We start from the raw sequence: 17,867 nt of genomic DNA, 5'->3' as shown, positions 1-17,867 counted from the left end.
TTTTGAGTTGGAGTCTCACTCTGTCACCCAGGCTAAAGTGCAGTGATATGATCTCAACCCATCACATCCCTGACTTCTGGAACGTGATCCTTCTGCCTCAGTCTTTCAAGTAGCTGGGACTACAGGCATGCACCACCACACCCAGCTCATTTTTTTATTTTCATTTTTTGTAGAGACAAGATCGCCCTATGTTGCTTAGGCTGATCTCGAACTCCTGACCCCAAGCATTCCTCCCACCTTGGCCTCCCAAAGTCCTGAGATTACAGGCATAAGCCACCATGCCCAGTCGACTTGTCATATTTTTATCCTATTTCCATTACAATTCTTTTGCAAATTTTTCTACATATTAATTTTAAGGTGACTAATTGAACTATGTAATTTTTTTCTAAGCATAATTATGCAGAAATTTTTTATGTCACTAGAATAATTTATTTTTAACTTTAAGACAGAGCAAAATGTTCTATTCTCCAATTTACTTCAGTATATAGTTAATTTATACTATATTGGTCTGTATTGTTATCTTTCTTTTTTTTTTTGAGTTGGAGTCTCACTCTGTCGCCCAGACTGGAGTGCAGTGACCGCTCCCGGCCACCACAGCCTTGCCCGCTGGGCTCCGGCGATCCTTCCGTCTCAGCCTTCCAAGTAGCCGGAATTACAGGCACGCGCTACCACGCCCGGCTGATTTTTTTATTTATTGTAGAGCTGAAGTCTCGCTGCCCAGGCGGGTCTCGAACCCGCGGGCTCAGGCAATCCACTCACCTCAGCCTCCCAAAGGCGCGGGATTACAGGCTGAGCCACTGAGCCCGGCTTATTGTTATCTTTCATAACACTCCATGGAAATTTTGTTTTACTTAACTATCTTCAAAAATTTCTTTGTATAGACTTCATTTCAAAAATTATCTTTGTATAAAAAAATTATCAAATCTCCATAAATGAGACTGGTTTTATACCATGATAAATCTAAAAATAAGAACTGAGCTTAATGAATCACTAAATTACTTTAAAATGTTTAGAAGCACACTTAAAATTAAGTTAGCACTGTAATTCAAGAAGATACATATTTTTCCTTTCATTTATAGTGACTGAGGTAGATTATATATGGCTGAAAATTCCTTGTCACTCCCACATCCAAAAAGTTCCCTGTCCTTGAATCTGGGCTGGCCCTGACTGCTTTAGCCAATAAAATGTAATGGAGTGTGACTAAGCCTGGGACTAGGATGGGTAAAAAGGGCACTCACCTAGGGCACAAAATTTAAAGAGACACCTTTAATTTTTATTTTTGTAAAATAAAAATTAATGCAGGAAAAAAAATCATGTTGGGACTATCGCATCCCAGCTCAGTCTAGCCTCCTGTGCTTCCCTACTACAGCACCAGACATGGATGTGGCCACGCTGGATGTCCCAGCTCCTGTGAACTTCATGCATCCTGGACTGTTATGCTGTGAAGCAGAAAACCACCTAGTGACTGACTAAAAAAAATAGTTACTGTTTGAAGGCACTAAGCTTTGGGGTGGTTTGTAAGGCAGCAATTAATAACTGAAACAGTAAGACATAATTATACTATGATTCTCAAATCAAAAGAAAGGATACTCTTAGGTGCAAAGTGTCTGCAAGTCTTCACATGGACAGCCAGGCAGCCAACCTACAACAATCAAAACAAAGATATAGACAGTGAATGCACATTTTAAAAGTTAGTCTTCTACTTTACACTGAACTCTATTTAAAAGAAAATAAAGTTCCACTGTGTTGGTTTTTCTCATTAGAAATATTGCTTCTCATTAAAAATACCTAGTTAAGAGAAAACATTAGAAAGCAGAAATACAGAAGAAAAATGGGCAGGGTATGTCCAAAGTAAACCTAAAATGAACAAGAATACAAAGCAAAAGAATAATTCATTATAGCTTAAATCTGCTTATCACTCTTAAAATTTTTTATTTTCTCTTAAGTGAGAACTGATAAGTAAGATCCTAGATATATAAATAAGAAATATGCTTTGTTTTAGACAAGTTCTTTTATCTAGTATCCCAAAACCACTTTATTCATTAACAATCAATCATTGGCTATAACAATGACAGAGGCTACAAAATATTCATTCTCCTGTATGAAGTTTTTCTAAATACTAAAAAACAATTGTATCTTGTGCTGAACTATAAAACCAAATATAAGGCCAGGCGCAGTGGCTCACACCTATAATCCCAGCACTTTGGGAGGCTAAGGTGAGAGGACTGCCTGAGTCCATGGGTTCAAAACCAGCCTGGGCAACTTGGCGAGATCTCATCTCTACAATAAATCAAAAATTAGCCAGGCATAGTGGCGCATGCCTATAGTTCCAGCTACTTGGAAGGCTGAGGCAGAAAGATCACCTGAGCCCAGCATGTCGAGACTGCAGTGGCCATGAGCGTGCCACTGCACTTCAGTCTGGGCGACAGAGTGAGACTCCAACTCAAAAAAAAAAGAATAAAAAATAAAGGAGAAGTAGCACTCCATCTTTAAAAACAAATCAAATACAAAAGTAATGCAGTAACATTTGAATTTTAAATTTTTGAATCCTAATATGAACATTAGCAAAATATATTTAGTGATATTTATAGTCTCTAAAACTAAGTAAAAATAGCAGAAATGCTATGTTAAGCATCGTATATGACAGGAGGCAGAGAAGGACAAGAGAAATTCTCACTTCATACCCAGTGACTGTTCTGATAGTGTTTAGAAAATAAAGATAACTAAATGAAGGCCATGATACTTCAGAGTTCTAAATGCACATAGATCATCAAGGCCTGCGCTGTATTTTAAAACACCCAGAATAGAATAAGAAAATTTCCTGGTTTTTGGACTAAACAGTATTTTCATTTTCCTTCTCTCTCTCTCTCTCTCTCCACTGCCCGCCTCCCTTTTCCCCTTCCTCCTCCTCGTCCTCCTTCTCCTCTCCCTCCCAATGTGTGTGTGAAATTTCTTGGGGGGGGGATAGGGGTGCAGGACCAATATTTCCAACTGTAGTATAATCTTGCAGTAAAAATAATCGCCCAAAGAGCTCAGTAAAATTATAGATTCCCAAGTTCCTCTCTCAGAGATCCTAAGTTAGCAGATCTTAGGTGAAGCCTGAAGTCAAGGGTTTAAAAAAGTATCCCAGATGATTCCAATGTAACAAGACTTGTGAATCTTTAGTATAGAAAATATTCCTCTGTGAATCAGGATGTTTTCTATCATTTCAATGATATTACAATATTTCTCTGACTCACAAAAAATGAAAAAATCATGAATATGCTCTTTTCTTTTTTTCTTTATTTTAAAGATGTGGGGTACAATTCAGAGTTAGGTATACAAATGTTCATTATGCAGGCACCCTTGTCGATGAAGTGTGCCCCTCCCTCCCCTGGCAGTTTCCCTCAACTGCTAAGACCCCCCACACACACACACACCTGGCAGTTTCCCCCTACTGCCAATCCCTTTCTTATAGTATTATGATAATTGTTCAAGGTCTGCTTATGAGTGAGAACATACGGTACTCTGGTCCTTGTTTCTGTAATAGATCACTGAGTATATGTACATGCTTTTTAATTACCCAACATCAACTACTCTTCATATACAATAATAAATAATTTATACATATTTCTTGAGGGTTAATCATACATACCACATCCCCAAATGGCACCAAATTTGGTTTCTCCTGCACAGTTTCCAGTTCTTCACTTTCAGTTCCTTCAAGAGTTTTTCTCAGCATCTATAATGTAAATACATTGATTTAAGACTTGAGAAGGAAAAGAACATAGCTACGTGAAAGATTAATTCCATTCAATGATTATTTTATGAGTATCTAGAAAGTATCAGGTACTGTAGGTAGTGGGATATTAATAAGATTAAAAAATTCAGTCAAAAAATTAGCCAGCCACGGTGGCATATGCCTACAGTCCCAGCTACTTGGGAGGCTGAGGCAGAAGGATCATCTGAGCCTAGAAGGCTGAGGCTTTAGTGAGCCGTGAACGCCACTGCACTCCAGCCTGGGTGACTTAGAGAGGTGTCCAAAAAAAGAAAAGAAAGAAAATTATCCCTTTTCTCATGAGTTTAGTAACAGGGAAATAACAAAGTACAAAATTAAATATAAAATCATTAAGGGAATCACGAAAGAGAGGAAACGTGCATAGTAGTATAAGCAATTAGTTCTTCAGTTTATTAAGAGATTGTACATATATAGTAGGTTATCTCGAAAAGTTTATAAGAAGAGAGTTCTAATTGATCCTAGTATAGAAGATACCTTGAATCTGAATCTCTACTCAAATATATATATGGAGTACAAATAAAACCACAGACACGTGCCTCAACATCATTCAGATAGAAAACGTCACAAACTTCAGATCTCCTATATGTAGAGAAACAAAATACAAATTCCAACAGAGGTCTCACAGGAACTCCAGTCATGACTCTAAACATGTGGGGACAAAGAATAAGGGAAGAGAAACCTTGACAGACTCTGGAAAAGAGCAGACAGGGTGGGGAACACAAAGGAAGCACAGACTACATCATCTTGGGAAAGAGAAAATTCAACACCAAGTGCAAATACTCAGACCACAGATCGAGGACTTAGTTCACGCCAATGGCTACAGAGAAGGGACCTGAAAGAGAAAGTCAGAAATCACATCCTCAGATAAGCATTGCTTCTGGGGAGGAGACAGAGAAGAGACATTCTTTGTATACACGGCTACGAAGAGAAAAAAGGGTATAAGAGGAGGAAACTAAAGTCACCAGAAAAACCAAAAAAGAACCTCTCACTCCCCATCAATTTCAACTTCATTCATTTAAAAAAGCAGCACAGCCGGGCTCGGTGGCTCAGCCTGTAATCCCGTGCCTTTGGGAGGCTGAGGTGAGTGGATTGCCTGAGCCCGCGGGTTCAAGACCCGCCTGGGCAGCAAGACCTCATCTCTACAATAAATCAAAAAAGCAGCCGGGCGTGGTAGCGCACGCCTGTAATTCCGGCTACTCGGAAGGCTGAGGCGGAAGGATCGCCGGAGCCCAGCAGGTCGAGGCTGCGGTGGCCGGGAGCGGCCATTGCACTCCAGTCTGGGCAACAGAGTGAGACTCCAACTCAAAAAAAAAAAAAGAAAAAGCAGCACTTTCATACACTGAAGGAAGAGGGCACACTTAAACCATGTCCAGGAAATGATTAGCAATAAGAAAAATCAAACCAACTACATTAGAAGCTATTATAAGGAGAAAATAGGGGGAAATTTTCAGCTGATAAAAAAATTCTCCCCCCTAAATAACCAAAAGTACGAGTAAATTATAACACAAAACCTCAAACTGAATTAAATATCTTCAAAAAGGCATTCGAAAAAATTTTAAGTGTACAATTACAACTTCAACTATTAAAACAAAAATTGGGTCAGGCATGGTGGCTCGCACCTGTAATCACACTTCAGGAGCGTGAGGCAGGAGGATCACTTGAGCCCAAGAGTGTGAGACCAGCCTGGGCAACAGAGCAAAACTCCTGTATCTACAGAAAAATAAAATATTAGCCTAGTGTGGTAGTATACATGTGTAATCCCAGCTACTCGGGAGGATGAGGCAGGAGAATCACTTGAGCCCAAATGTTCAAGGTTGCAGTGAGCTGTGATCATGCCACTGCACTTCAGTCTGGGTATAACAGAGCAAGACTCTGTCTCAAAGTCAAACAAACAAACACACCTCAGAAATCGATCAAAAAGAAGAAAAAAATTAAATGAGTGTATCAACTCAGGAAAGAAATTTTGTTAAAAGACAAACCAACTCAGAATTAAAGACAAGAGTTACAAGGTGCCCAAGATAGCATTGATTCAAATGAAATCTTGATACCAGGGGTTGGAAAAGACAAGAAACCAATGAAGAGAATGAAAATGAGATAGAGAAAGAAATATAGAAAGTCAGAGAAAAGTGGTTGAGTTGGAAGACAGAGAAACAAGAAATCCTTGAAAAAGAGAAAACAGTGGGAAAAAAACTGATAATTAAACTGATAATCCAAGATTTTAAGCAGTGAGAGAAAATTCTACATATGGCTAGGGCTTACTATGTGTCTAGGAAAACTGAGTCATAATGATCAACTCCAAGATATGTCCTAGTATAACTGCTGGGCTTTATAAAAACATGTTGCCTCCAGCCAAAATGACCAAATTATTTACAAAGGTTAAACTAGTTCAACTCCTGTGGAAAACAACTTGGAGATTTCTCAAAGAACTAAAAATAGGTTCGCTATTTGACCCAGCAATCCCACTACTGAATATACATCCAAAGAAGCATAAATCACTTCACAAAAAAGACATGCATGTATATGTTTATCGCAGCACTATCTACAATAGCAAAAACATGGAGCCAATCGAGGTGCCCATCAACAGTGGACTTAATAAAGAAAACACAGTACACATACACCACGGAATATTATGCAGGCATAAAAAAAGAACAAAAGCATGTCCTTTGCAGCACCATGGGTAAAGTTGGAGACCATTTAAGTCATTTATCACAGAAACAGAAAACTGAATGCCTCGTGTTCTTATTTATAAGTGGGAGCTAAACACTGAATATACACTGGCATAAGAATGGAAACAGAGACACCTGAGACTCCTAAAGGGAGGATGGAAAGAGGGGCATAAGGGTTTAAAAACTACCCATTGGGTACGATGCTCACATCCTGGGCGATGAGCTCAACAGAACCCCAAACCTCACCAACATACAATATACCTATGTATCAAACCTGCACATGTACCCCTTGAATCTAAGTAAAATTAAAAAAAAAGAACTAACACTCGTATCTGCTTTGTCAAGAGCAACATACAAAGCAATGCAGCCACAGAATAGCAATTCCATAAGTTGAAGGCAAGAAAAGTCAAGCCAAAGATTTTTATCCAACCCAGTAATCCTTCAAGTATCAAGGCTATTTAAAAATGTATGAAACAGGCACTCCAGGGAAAACTTTACTCTTGAGCCCCTCTCAAGAAATCTACTAAAGGATGAGCTTCATCTAAACCAAAAGATAGCAGGAAAAACTCTGGCATAAGACTTAATGGAGTGCAGTTAATATATTTAATTGCAGAGTTAAGACTAAAGCAAGGGAGAGGATATGTGGGGAAGAAGACCATGCCAACATTACATGCTCTGGTGAAGAAAAAAGGGTGCAACCTTCAAAAAATGGGAAAAGACAGAGAAAAAGGGAAATCTAGAATATATTGTAAACCAATGAGTAAATAATAGGTGGGAAGTAAAGGATCCAGTTGACAATGATAAACCCAAGAGAAAAAGATTAAGTAGGAAAAATGAGGATGAAGGGCACTAGAAAAAGCATAAATACAAAGGTTACCACTGGAACAAAAATACAAACTTTGCTAAATACCAAAAGAAATTGCAAAAGAGCAAAATAAAAAGAACACATGAAAAAGACATGGTAAGTACAATATAATATACTGAGACCAAACATGTCAGTCACATCAATAAATATGTATGGGTTTAACACACCTATTAAAGGAAAAAGATGCTGAAATCGGCTCAATAAAGCAAAGTCTAAGTTTATGCATAATACATTGTGTGACCATCCATCCTGATTTGCCCAGGATGAAGGAATTTCCTAGGGTTCTGGACATTCAGAATAGTCTCAGGCAAATCAGAGCAGTTGGTCACCCTCTTAAATACAAGAGACACATCTAAAACAGTGATTCAAATAGGCTAACATAAAGAGATAGGTAAAGGTATACTAACTGAAGAGAAAACAATAAAAAAGTAGAGAACTAGACACTGGTATCAGAGTAGAATTTAGGGCAAAAGCCACTGCCTGACACAAAGGAGAATAGTTTTAAGTGCCATAATCTGCACTAAAGATGTAAGAGTGATAAATTTACCCTGAAGATATACCTGCAGCAAATAAAAATACATATCACAAAGTTTTTCATTGCAGTATTATCTGCAACTGCAAAATATTGCAAACTATCTACTTAAAGGCCCATAATAGGGGACTGGTTGAATAAACTATAGTATATCTATACAATGGAGTAATATGCCACTGTAAAATTAAAAGAATGAGGAAGATTGCTATGAAATAATAGTGATTTAAAGAATAGATTGTTAAATGAAAAAAGCAAAGTGCAACCTTTTGTCTTAGAAAGCAGAGGAAACATGCACACATGTATCTGAAGTAACATAGGAAGAATAAACTATAAGCTAGTTATCAAAAAGGGAGGGGTGTAGAGGCTAGGATGAAAGAGGAGGTGACACTTCCCTGAGTATACCTTTCATATAGTTTTAATTTTTGAAAGTATATAATGTTCATATACAAAAAATAAAATTATATCAACAAGGGTGGGAAAAAACTCTGAAACTAAACACAAATAGGAATAAACGAGCCCAACTGAACTTCAAGTGAATAACAAAACCAAAACCACATCAAAAGAAAAAATAAAAGAATGCAAAAGTTTTGAACTCTTCTTAGTAACTTTGATTTTTGTTGTAGTATGGCTGCAGCAATTCTGAAACTATTTTATATGTATTGTAGCACCAAGCAATGTATGAATGTATGATAATATTGAGAGCCAGTGTTTCCACTTCAAAAGAAGGAAATACAAACAATATATGGAGGAAGGCAAGAAAGAGCCCCATAGAACTGATTGAAACTGAAAGTATAGATATAAACTCATGAATTCACACAGGTCTGGCTGTGGAAAACCTTAGAAGCAATGATACCTCAGTAGCAATAAGCACACTTAACACACATATCTTGGGTTTCTAAATACCATTATCCATTAAAAGAAAGTTAATAGATCCAAGACTGTAAAAGGGAACATATAGATGAGCACAAAACATCTTTTGGGTCCAGAAAGAAAGAATGTGTTCAAGATAATGCCAAAAGTTATAGGAGCTACTATGTAGGGGTGCCCACTGACAAACTCCAGAACAGTTTGAATATAAAAATAAATAAAGAAAACAACAATGTATTATAACCCATTGAACCCATGAGTTTATACAGATAATAGGCAAAAAAATGAATAAATGAAATGACTCTTCCTTTTGACAGAATGCCGACTGATAAGAGCAGGAGTAGTAGAGTTGAAAAGTACCATTTTGCAACCATCATAGCAAAGATTTTGGGGAGGGGGTGGTGAATCACCAATACATCTACACCTGGGGGAAAATTTTGATAGGAACAAAAATATTTATACAGTATTTAAGTAACTTCTCACAGATTGCTTATTAGGTGCAAGAGGAACAATAGTAGCTATACACCTTGGCTCGTTAATCAAAACTAATAGCATCATCAATAATAATATCATCAATATAACCCCACATGAAAGGTCTCAGCGTAGCTAGCAAAGTTCTATTTCTTGGCCAAGTGGTGATTACAAGAATATTTACCTTGTATTTCATTAAACAAAATTTGTTTTATGTAATTTTCTGTATCTGTGCTTTATTTTTCAATAAAAAGTCAAAATATTAAAAATAATAAACAAAATAACACTTAGAAAATCATGGAATTTGAACACTAGATATTGGGCGATACTGAGAAGCTATTCCTAAGTTAGGGTAGTTATTGTAATGAAACTGTGGTTATATTTTTTTAAATAATCATTATCATTTAGGGATATACACTAAAATATCCTTAAAGCAACAACAAGGAAATAATAGCTCACTTATGGGGGAAAAGTATTTGAATGACAGCAGATTTCTCATCAAAAACCATGGAGACTAGAAGGAAGTGGTAAAACATGTTTCAAGTGCTAACTGAAATGTTAACCCCAAATCCTAACCTCAGTGAAAATATCTATCAAGAATAAAGGGAAAAATCAAGATATTCTCAGATGAAGAAAAACTAAACATGTTTCACCATAAGAGTTATCTTTTAAAAAAAAAACTAACTGAAGTTCTCTAAACAGAAAGGAAATTATTTTTACAAAAAAAAGAAGAAGAAAGAAATCTTGAAACATTTGGAAGTAGAAAGAGCACAGTCAGGGAAACTGTCAGGGGAGGGGTAGGGTGGGATTGGCAGTAGGGAAATTGCTAGGGAAGGGAGGGGCATACCTCATCAACAAGGGTACCTGGATGATCAATGTTTATACACCTAACCCTGAATTGTATACCACATCTTTATAATACAAATTTTAAAAACTAAAATAAATAAATAAATAAAGACAACTGAAAAGAAGTAAATAATTTCCATTCATTCCATGAGGCTAGCCTTACTCTGGTGCTAAAGCAAAACATAAACATTACAGAAAAGAAAACTACATAGTTGAAAAAGTTTTTAATAAACTTCTATAAAATCTAAAAAAAAAGAAAGAGCACAGTCAGCAAAAATGTGGGTAAAGACAATAGACTTTCTTTTTCCTCTTGAGCTTTCTAAATTATGTTTGCCAGTGGAAGCAAAAATTATACTGTCTGATGTGGCTCTAAGTGCATATAGAGGAAATATTTAAAACAATTATAAAATGGAGAAGGGTAAAGAGACATAAAGGAAAGGAAAGTTTATGTATTTCATCTGACCTAGTAAGAGGGTGATGCTGGGACAACCCCTTCGGGTCCCCTCCCATGTGGGAGCTTTTCTGTCCTCAATAAATCCTGCTTTCTCACTTTAAAAAGGGGGGGAGGGGAGGTGATGCCAGTATATTGTGATAAGTTATATATATGTAATGTAATATCTAGAGCAGCCATATGTATATGATAGTCAAAGACACTATAGAGAAATAAAAATGGAATTCTAAAAGAGGTTCAAATACACACAAAAAAGGCAAGAAAAATAGGTTCAAAAACATAGAACTAGTAAGGCATGGTGGTTCATATCTATAATCCCAGCACTTTGGGAGACCGAGGAGGGAGGACTGTTTGAGCCCAGGAGTTTGAGATAAGCCTAGGCAACACAGCAAGATCTCATCTCTACAAAAAAATAAAAATAAAAATAAATTAGCTGGGTATGGTGGTGCATGCCTACAGTCCCAGCTTACTTGGAAGGCTGAGGCTGAAGGATTGCCTGAGCCCAGGAAATTGAGGCTGCAGTGAGCCACGATCATGCCACTGCACTCTAGCCTGGGTGCCAAAGTGAGACCATGACTCAAAAAAGAAAGAGATAAATAAAGGCAAAAAAAAAAAATGACAGACCAAAGCCCTAATATAGCAATGATTGCATTAAATGTAAATGGTCTAAATATACCAATTGAAAGATAAAGATTAAAAAAGGGGATTAAAAAACATGACCTAAATATGTGCTGACTACAAGAAACTTACCTCTAATACAATGTTATAGAAAAGTTGAAAGTAAAAGGATGGGGAAGTGTGTGTGTATGCAACATTATATAATGCAAACATTAATCAAACAAAAGCAAGAATGGCTATATTAACTTGAGGTAAAGTAGACTTCAGCACAAAGGAAATTACCAGACAGAGAGGCAGACAATATATAATGATGAAAGGGTCAGTCTACCAAGAAGATACAGCAATCCTAAATGTATATGTCCCAAACAACAGAGCTGAAAAATATGTTACAAAAAAATTAATAGAACTGAAAAGAGAAAAATATAAATCCACACTTACAGTTTCAGTATTAAACAATCCTTTCTCAGTAATTTATAGAGCAACTAGACAAAGAAAATCAACAAGGGTGTAGAAGTACTCAGCAATACCATAGATCAGCAGGATCTAATAGGCATGTATAGACTATTCCATCCAAAAACAGCAGGATACATATTTCTTTCATGTTTCTATGGAACATATACCAAGGTTATACAATTGACCTTTGAACAACACAGAAGCTAGGGATGTCAACCTCTCTACAGTTGAAAATCCATATATAACTTTTGACTTCCCAAAACCTTATCTACTAATAAATAGCCTACTGTTGACAGAAGCCTTACTGATAACAGAAATAGTCAATTAACACATATCTTGTAGGTCATATGTATTACATACTATATTCTTATAATAAAGTAAGCTAGAGAAAAGAAAATGATATTAAGAAAATTGTAAGGAAGAGAAATAGATATTTACTATTCATCAAGTGGAAAAAGACCATCATAAAAGCCTTCATCCTCATAGTCTTCGCAATGAGCTGGCTGAGGAGGGGTTGGTCTTGCTGTCTCAGGGGTAGCAGAGGAGGAAGAAAATCCACATATAAGTGGACCCATGACCTGTGTTGCTCAAGGGTCAACTGTACCATATCTTGGACAATAAAACAGACTACTGCAAATTTAAATAATTGAAATAACACAAGTTTTACTTTCCTACTACAATGGACTAAAACTAGAAACAACAAAGATAATAGGGAAACCTCCAAATACTTAGAAACTAAACATACTTCCAAGTAACCCAGTACAATGGTTCATGCCTGTAATCCTAGTGCTTTGGGAGGACAAGGAAAGAGGATCACTTGAGGCCAAGACTTCAAAACCATCCTGGGCAATATAGGAAGACCTTGTCTTCCTATATTAAATTTAAAAATTAACTAGACATGATGGCATGTGCTTGTAGTTCCAGCTTCTTGGGAGTCTGAAGCAGGAGGATCCTTGAACCCAGAAGTTCCAGGCTGCAGTGAGCTATGCTTGGGCCACTGCACTCCAGCATGGGTGACAAAGCAAGACCCTATCTAAAAATAAGTAAATAAACTCATATCAGGAGAAGTCAAAGAGAAGGTCTCAAAGAAAGTTTAGAATATATTAAACATAATTTAAATGAAAATCTAATACATCAAAATGTGTGGGGCATGGCGAAAGCAGTACTGAGAGAAAAATTTATAGCACTAAATGCATATATAATAAAATATAAAAAGTCACAAATTAATAATCTAAGCTCCCACCTCAAGGACCCAGCAAAAGAATGACAAAACAAACCCGAAGCAAGTAGAAGGGAGGAAATAATAAAGATAGAAGAAAAAAAATCATGGAAATTGAACACAGAAAAGCAATGAAGAAAATAAATACTTTGTTCTTTGGAAAGATCAATAAAATTGACAAAATTCTTGAAAGACGGACCCATAAAGAAGATGCAAATTACCAATATCAAAAATAAAACAGGACATATTGTTACAGACTTCTAGATAGTCAAAGAATAACAAGAGAATATTAAGAACAACTCTACACATATAAATATGATAACGAAGGTGAAATGGATCCATTCCTCAAAACAAATCCCCATAATCACCCACTATGATGCAGATAATCTTAATAGCCCTATAACTATTTTTTTTAAATCGAATTTCTAATTTTTAAATTCCTAAGAGTCTCCAGGCCCAGGTGGTTTCACAGGAGAATTTCACCAAATGCTTACAAAAGAATTTATGCCAGTTTTACACAATATTTTCCAGAAAACAGATGAAAAAGGAACACTTCGCAATCTAGTATTACCCTAGACAAAGGCTACACCAAAAAATGAAGCCTAAAAACCAGTATCTCTCACAAATACAGACACAAATCTTGACAAAATACAAGCAGTTAGAATTCAGCATATATAAAAAGAAGTATACACTGTAATGAGATAGGGTTTACTTCAAGCCTAAATCAATATTTTAAAGTCAATCAATGTAATCCACCATATTAACAAGCTAAAGAATAAAAATCACATAACTCTGTGGGTTTTTCCTAAAATGTTATCCTATAGCTAACTCCCAATATGCTCTCAATTTATCATAACAAAACTTTAAGAGTATTCTAAATTTGGGGGACTGCGGGGTACCTCACAGAGCAAGTAATTCAACTCCATTTTAGAGATGAACATCATCTTTTTGAATACATTTCCCAACAAATACTTTTATCTGTTCTACTTCTTAATAACTTAAGACCAACAGAAGATGTAAAATGTCCTAATAGCCTCGAACGACTTTGAAAGGGAAAGTATCAACTTGGCTTTGCCATTGAGATCTCCATGCTGGGTGGTACCCCTAAATAGAGTGGTCATCCCAAAAGGCCAATAATCCACTTTGCCGACCTGATGTGGATTAGCTTTTGCAGGTTCTCTATGAACGGCAGGAATAAAAACAAAGGTAACTAAAGTTTCTGGAATTTGGCCCTTTAACCACATAAATGAAATCCCGATGATGATGATGACAATGACGATGACGACGACGACGACAGCAGCTGTTACTGACTCTTTGTCTTACAAACCACTATATTTTGTTTGCTTTGTTCTTTGTTCTGTGCTAAGCACTTGATATCATCTCCTTTAGTTCCCCTTTAATGAGTAAGGCAGGCAGTCATTATTGACTGCATGTAACACAATAAAAGGAGCCGATGCAGTGACTTGTGCCTGTAATTCCAACACTTTGGGAGGCTGAGGTGGGAGGATCGCTTGAACCCAGGAGTTCGAGACCAGCCTGGGCAACATAGCGAGACCTCGTCAAAAAATTAGCCGGGTGTGGTGGCCCAGCTACTGGGAGGCTGAGGCAGAAGGATCACCTGAGCCCAGCAGGTAGAGGCTGTGGTAGCCGTGAGCGTGACACTGCACACTCCAGCCTGGATGACAGAGAGAGACCCCGACTCAAAAAAAAGGGAGAGAGAGAGAGAGAGGGAGGAAGGAAACAGATGTCCCCGACAAGTTAATAGCCATCCAGGGTCTCCCAAGTCAACTCCCCTGTGGTCTTACCACCCTCCACTTTGGGCCGGCTCTCCCTCGGACTGCACGCACTGACCCCTGGAGCCCCCGGCTGGCGCCCCCGCGGGCCCATCCACTCACTTCCAGCAGGCGGTGCCCGGTGCCATGCTGGCCCTTGTCCTTGGGCTTGGTGGTCTTGCTGGGGTCCTGGGCGTGGTGGACCAAGGGAACCTCGTAGCCTCTCTTGTGCACGACATCCAGGCTGCTGTAGGGATTCCTCTGGAGCAGAGGGGCTGTGAACTGGGCAGACACCCGCCCGCCGCGGCTGTCCGCGGGGTTGGAAGGCGCGCCTGGCTCTCCGGGCGACTCCATCGCTCCATCCTCCGCGGCCTGTGTGCGCCCAACCGACGGCCCGCCACTGCGCAGGCGCGGCCGCCCCACGTCTCTGCGCTTCTCTCGTGCCGCCTGGATAGACCCGCTCAGACCCGGCCGGCGGGGGCGCTGGCTTTGCAGGTGGGGTGCTTGGCGGGCCCGGCCGTTGGGCTGCCAGCGCTGGCAAGGCGGTGTCGGCCTCCTCTAGAAGGACGCCAGAGCACGCAGGTGGAGAGCAACGAGGTGATTAACAGCTTGGTACCTTGTTCACCCTCCAACCCCTCCGCCGCATGAGCCCTTTTCTCCCCGCACCACTTATTTTTCTTATGTATGCATGTGTTTGTTTGTTTGTTTGTTTGTTTGTTTTTAGAGACCAGGACTCCCTCTGTCACCCAGGCTAAAGTATGATCATTGATCGCTACAGCCTCCAACTCTTGGCCTCAAGCACCAGCTCAACCTCCGACAAACCTGGGATAGTCTGCATCACCACGACTGGCTATTTTATTATTATGTTTGGGGTTTTTTTCAGAGACAGGGATTTTACTATGTTGACCAGTGTAGTCTTAAACTTCTGGCCTCCAACCGATTTTTCCTCTTTGGCCTCCCAAAGTGCTGGGACTACAGGCCTGAACCATCATGCCAGGCCACACTATTTCTTTCTAGGAGATTTTCAATGTCAGTCATCACTTCCTGTACACTATCCTCTGAGTCCCTGATATGAAATTTCCAGCAGTCTACTTGGACTTCTTTCCCCAGTTGTTCCACAGACACATAACATGACACAATATTCATCTTCCCTCCTAAACCCCTAGTATGTTCCAAACTCATTTGATGTAGCAACATTATACCCACAAAATCTTAAAAGTTCAGACACATTTTTTAATTCTAACCCGAAATATCTGAACCCTACATTTTCCCTTTATGGCACCTAGGGGGTTTTCACACACAACGGCAAGGATTTAGGTATGCGTCTTCCAGCCTGCTGTCATCTGTCCCCTCCACTGCCCCTGTATTAGTAGTGCATGAGGAACAAACACAGTCAGAAACTTCCAGAACTTACCTATTGGCCACAAAAGTCTAAATTCCTTCCTATGGAAAATAAAACCTTCAAAATGCACTCTCCTATCTTAGGATCAATATTTATTGCTACCCTTTTTGGAATCTATTCTTCTTTAATGCAAGGACCAGCTTTCAGTTACTTCTTATAACTTCATACACATAGCCCAAAGGTAGAGTAACTGCTATCTCTAAGTTACCACATGACATATCCCTGGTCAGCCTAAATTACAGAAAGGGAGACTCTCTAAAAGAAAATGATGTCTGGCCAGGTGTGGTAGCTCATGCCTGTAATCCCAGCACTTTGGGAGATTGAGGCAGAAGGATTGCTTGAGCAAGGAGTTTGACATCAGCCTAGGCAACATAATAAGACTTCATCTCTACAACAAAAATTTTTTAAATTAACTGGGCATGATGGTGCACACCCTGTAGTCCCAGCTACTTAGGAAGCTGAGGCAGGAGGATCACTTGAGCCCAGGAGTTCAAAGCTGCAGTGAGCCGTGATTGTGCCACTGCATTCCAGCCTGCCAACAGAGTAAGACCGCTGACCCCCAAAAATAAAATGAAATGAAATAAAATAAAATCTATTCAGGAATAGGCATTACAATGGGAATACAAGTGCTATAATAAACTATGTGCATATTCGGGAAAGTAAAGAAAGATGAAGGTTTTTAAAGCAAAAATGAGTAAGATTACATAACTGTTTTGAGACACTTATCCTTGACTACAAGTATCAATAACAAGGATAGCACCAGTCCAAGACTGGACAGGCAGTTGCTGGGCAGATGCCTTCACAGAAGCATTTTTTGCCTGTAAGAGAGTGATGACCCTTGTGCAAGGTGTAGATTTTGCAGTCTTTTATGACAGTCCTAGCTACCAGCTATCTGTGCATGAAACCCTCCTCCCTTTGTGTCTTTCCCAGCTCTGTCAGGGTTTTTAACACAAGTGACTCTGATTTGATTCTGACAATTTTCACACCTTATTAGTGGACTCATACAACTAGTTCCTAATTGCAAAAGAGAGGTTTTTTTTGGTTTGTTTGTTTGTTCTTCCCCTTGTGGGCAGGAACATGATCCTTACCTTGTGTTCTTCAGGACACATGGCCTAATATCCCAAGACCCTTAATACAAGTTTGTCACTATTTGGTGTTTTAATTACTGCTCCAATGAGACTTGCTGTCTGGCAGCTCACTCTGGCACCCTTGGGTTTCCTGTTATGTAACACGATAATACAGCATCATATATGAAATAATCTTAAGAAAGAAACAAACCTAAATCTAATCAAACCTCTAGACCCAATCTTCAGTCTATAAGAAATTCAGAAGACTAAGGAACAAATTAAATGACACCATCAGGAAAAAGTCCGACTATACTGCTGAGTAGATAAGTAAGCAACTGGAGAACCCAGCCTTATCTGTGTCCCTTGGAGTACATTTGCACTTACTTTATACTGCAAAGTGGAAACCTGTCTTAAAGAATCACATTGACAATATAGAGTTCCTAGAGAAGAGGATGGAGAGGCAACCTCCAGCTTTGGTGAACAAGTCGGAGGTCATTTTGGAAGTAAATTTTGGAAGAGTGGTAAGGGCAGAAATTCAACTGCAAGATATAAATTGGGAAGTGCATGAGGAAATGGAGACATTCACTCATTTATCCAGCAAATATTTGAGTGCCAACTATGTTTATGCCAGATACTAGGCTAGACATAAGGGACGCTGAAATATACCCAACAGACATGGTCTATACTCTTCAGCTCCCACAGCCCATGAATCCTGTTTTCAAGAAGATGGGAGGTGCCATGAGAAGCACTGGGAGGGTGGCTCCACAAATAGGTTGAGGAAAGTTTTGGTTTTGTTGTTTTTAAATAAGAGAGACCAGGACATGGTTTCAGGTTGAGGGTAAGGAGTTAGAGATAGTATG

At 38.8% G+C, this 17,867-nt stretch overlaps 1 protein-coding gene across 1 annotated transcript in view; it reads right to left on the bottom strand.

The window, feature by feature from the left end:
• The window catches only part of LOC103271759 (C2 calcium-dependent domain-containing protein 6-like), a 68,371-nt gene extending 51,322 nt beyond the window's left edge, over positions 1-17,049 (bottom strand). Inside the window, 4 exon segments of the mRNA XM_021718167.1 lie at positions 1,591-1,642; positions 3,635-3,721; positions 14,662-15,096; positions 17,029-17,049. Coding sequence (XP_021573842.1) covers positions 1,591-1,642; positions 3,635-3,721; positions 14,662-15,096; positions 17,029-17,049 — 595 coding nt within the window.
• Positions 17,050-17,867: the final 818 nt, after the last annotated feature.

Source organism: Carlito syrichta, unplaced genomic scaffold, assembly GCF_000164805.1.
Source record: "Carlito syrichta isolate Samal-C Ts95f unplaced genomic scaffold, Tarsius_syrichta-2.0.1 Scaffold311878, whole genome shotgun sequence".
Taxonomy (NCBI): Eukaryota; Metazoa; Chordata; class Mammalia; order Primates; family Tarsiidae; genus Carlito; species Carlito syrichta.
Note: the sequence above shows the minus strand (reverse complement) of the source record. Positions and strands in the feature narration are given on the sequence as shown.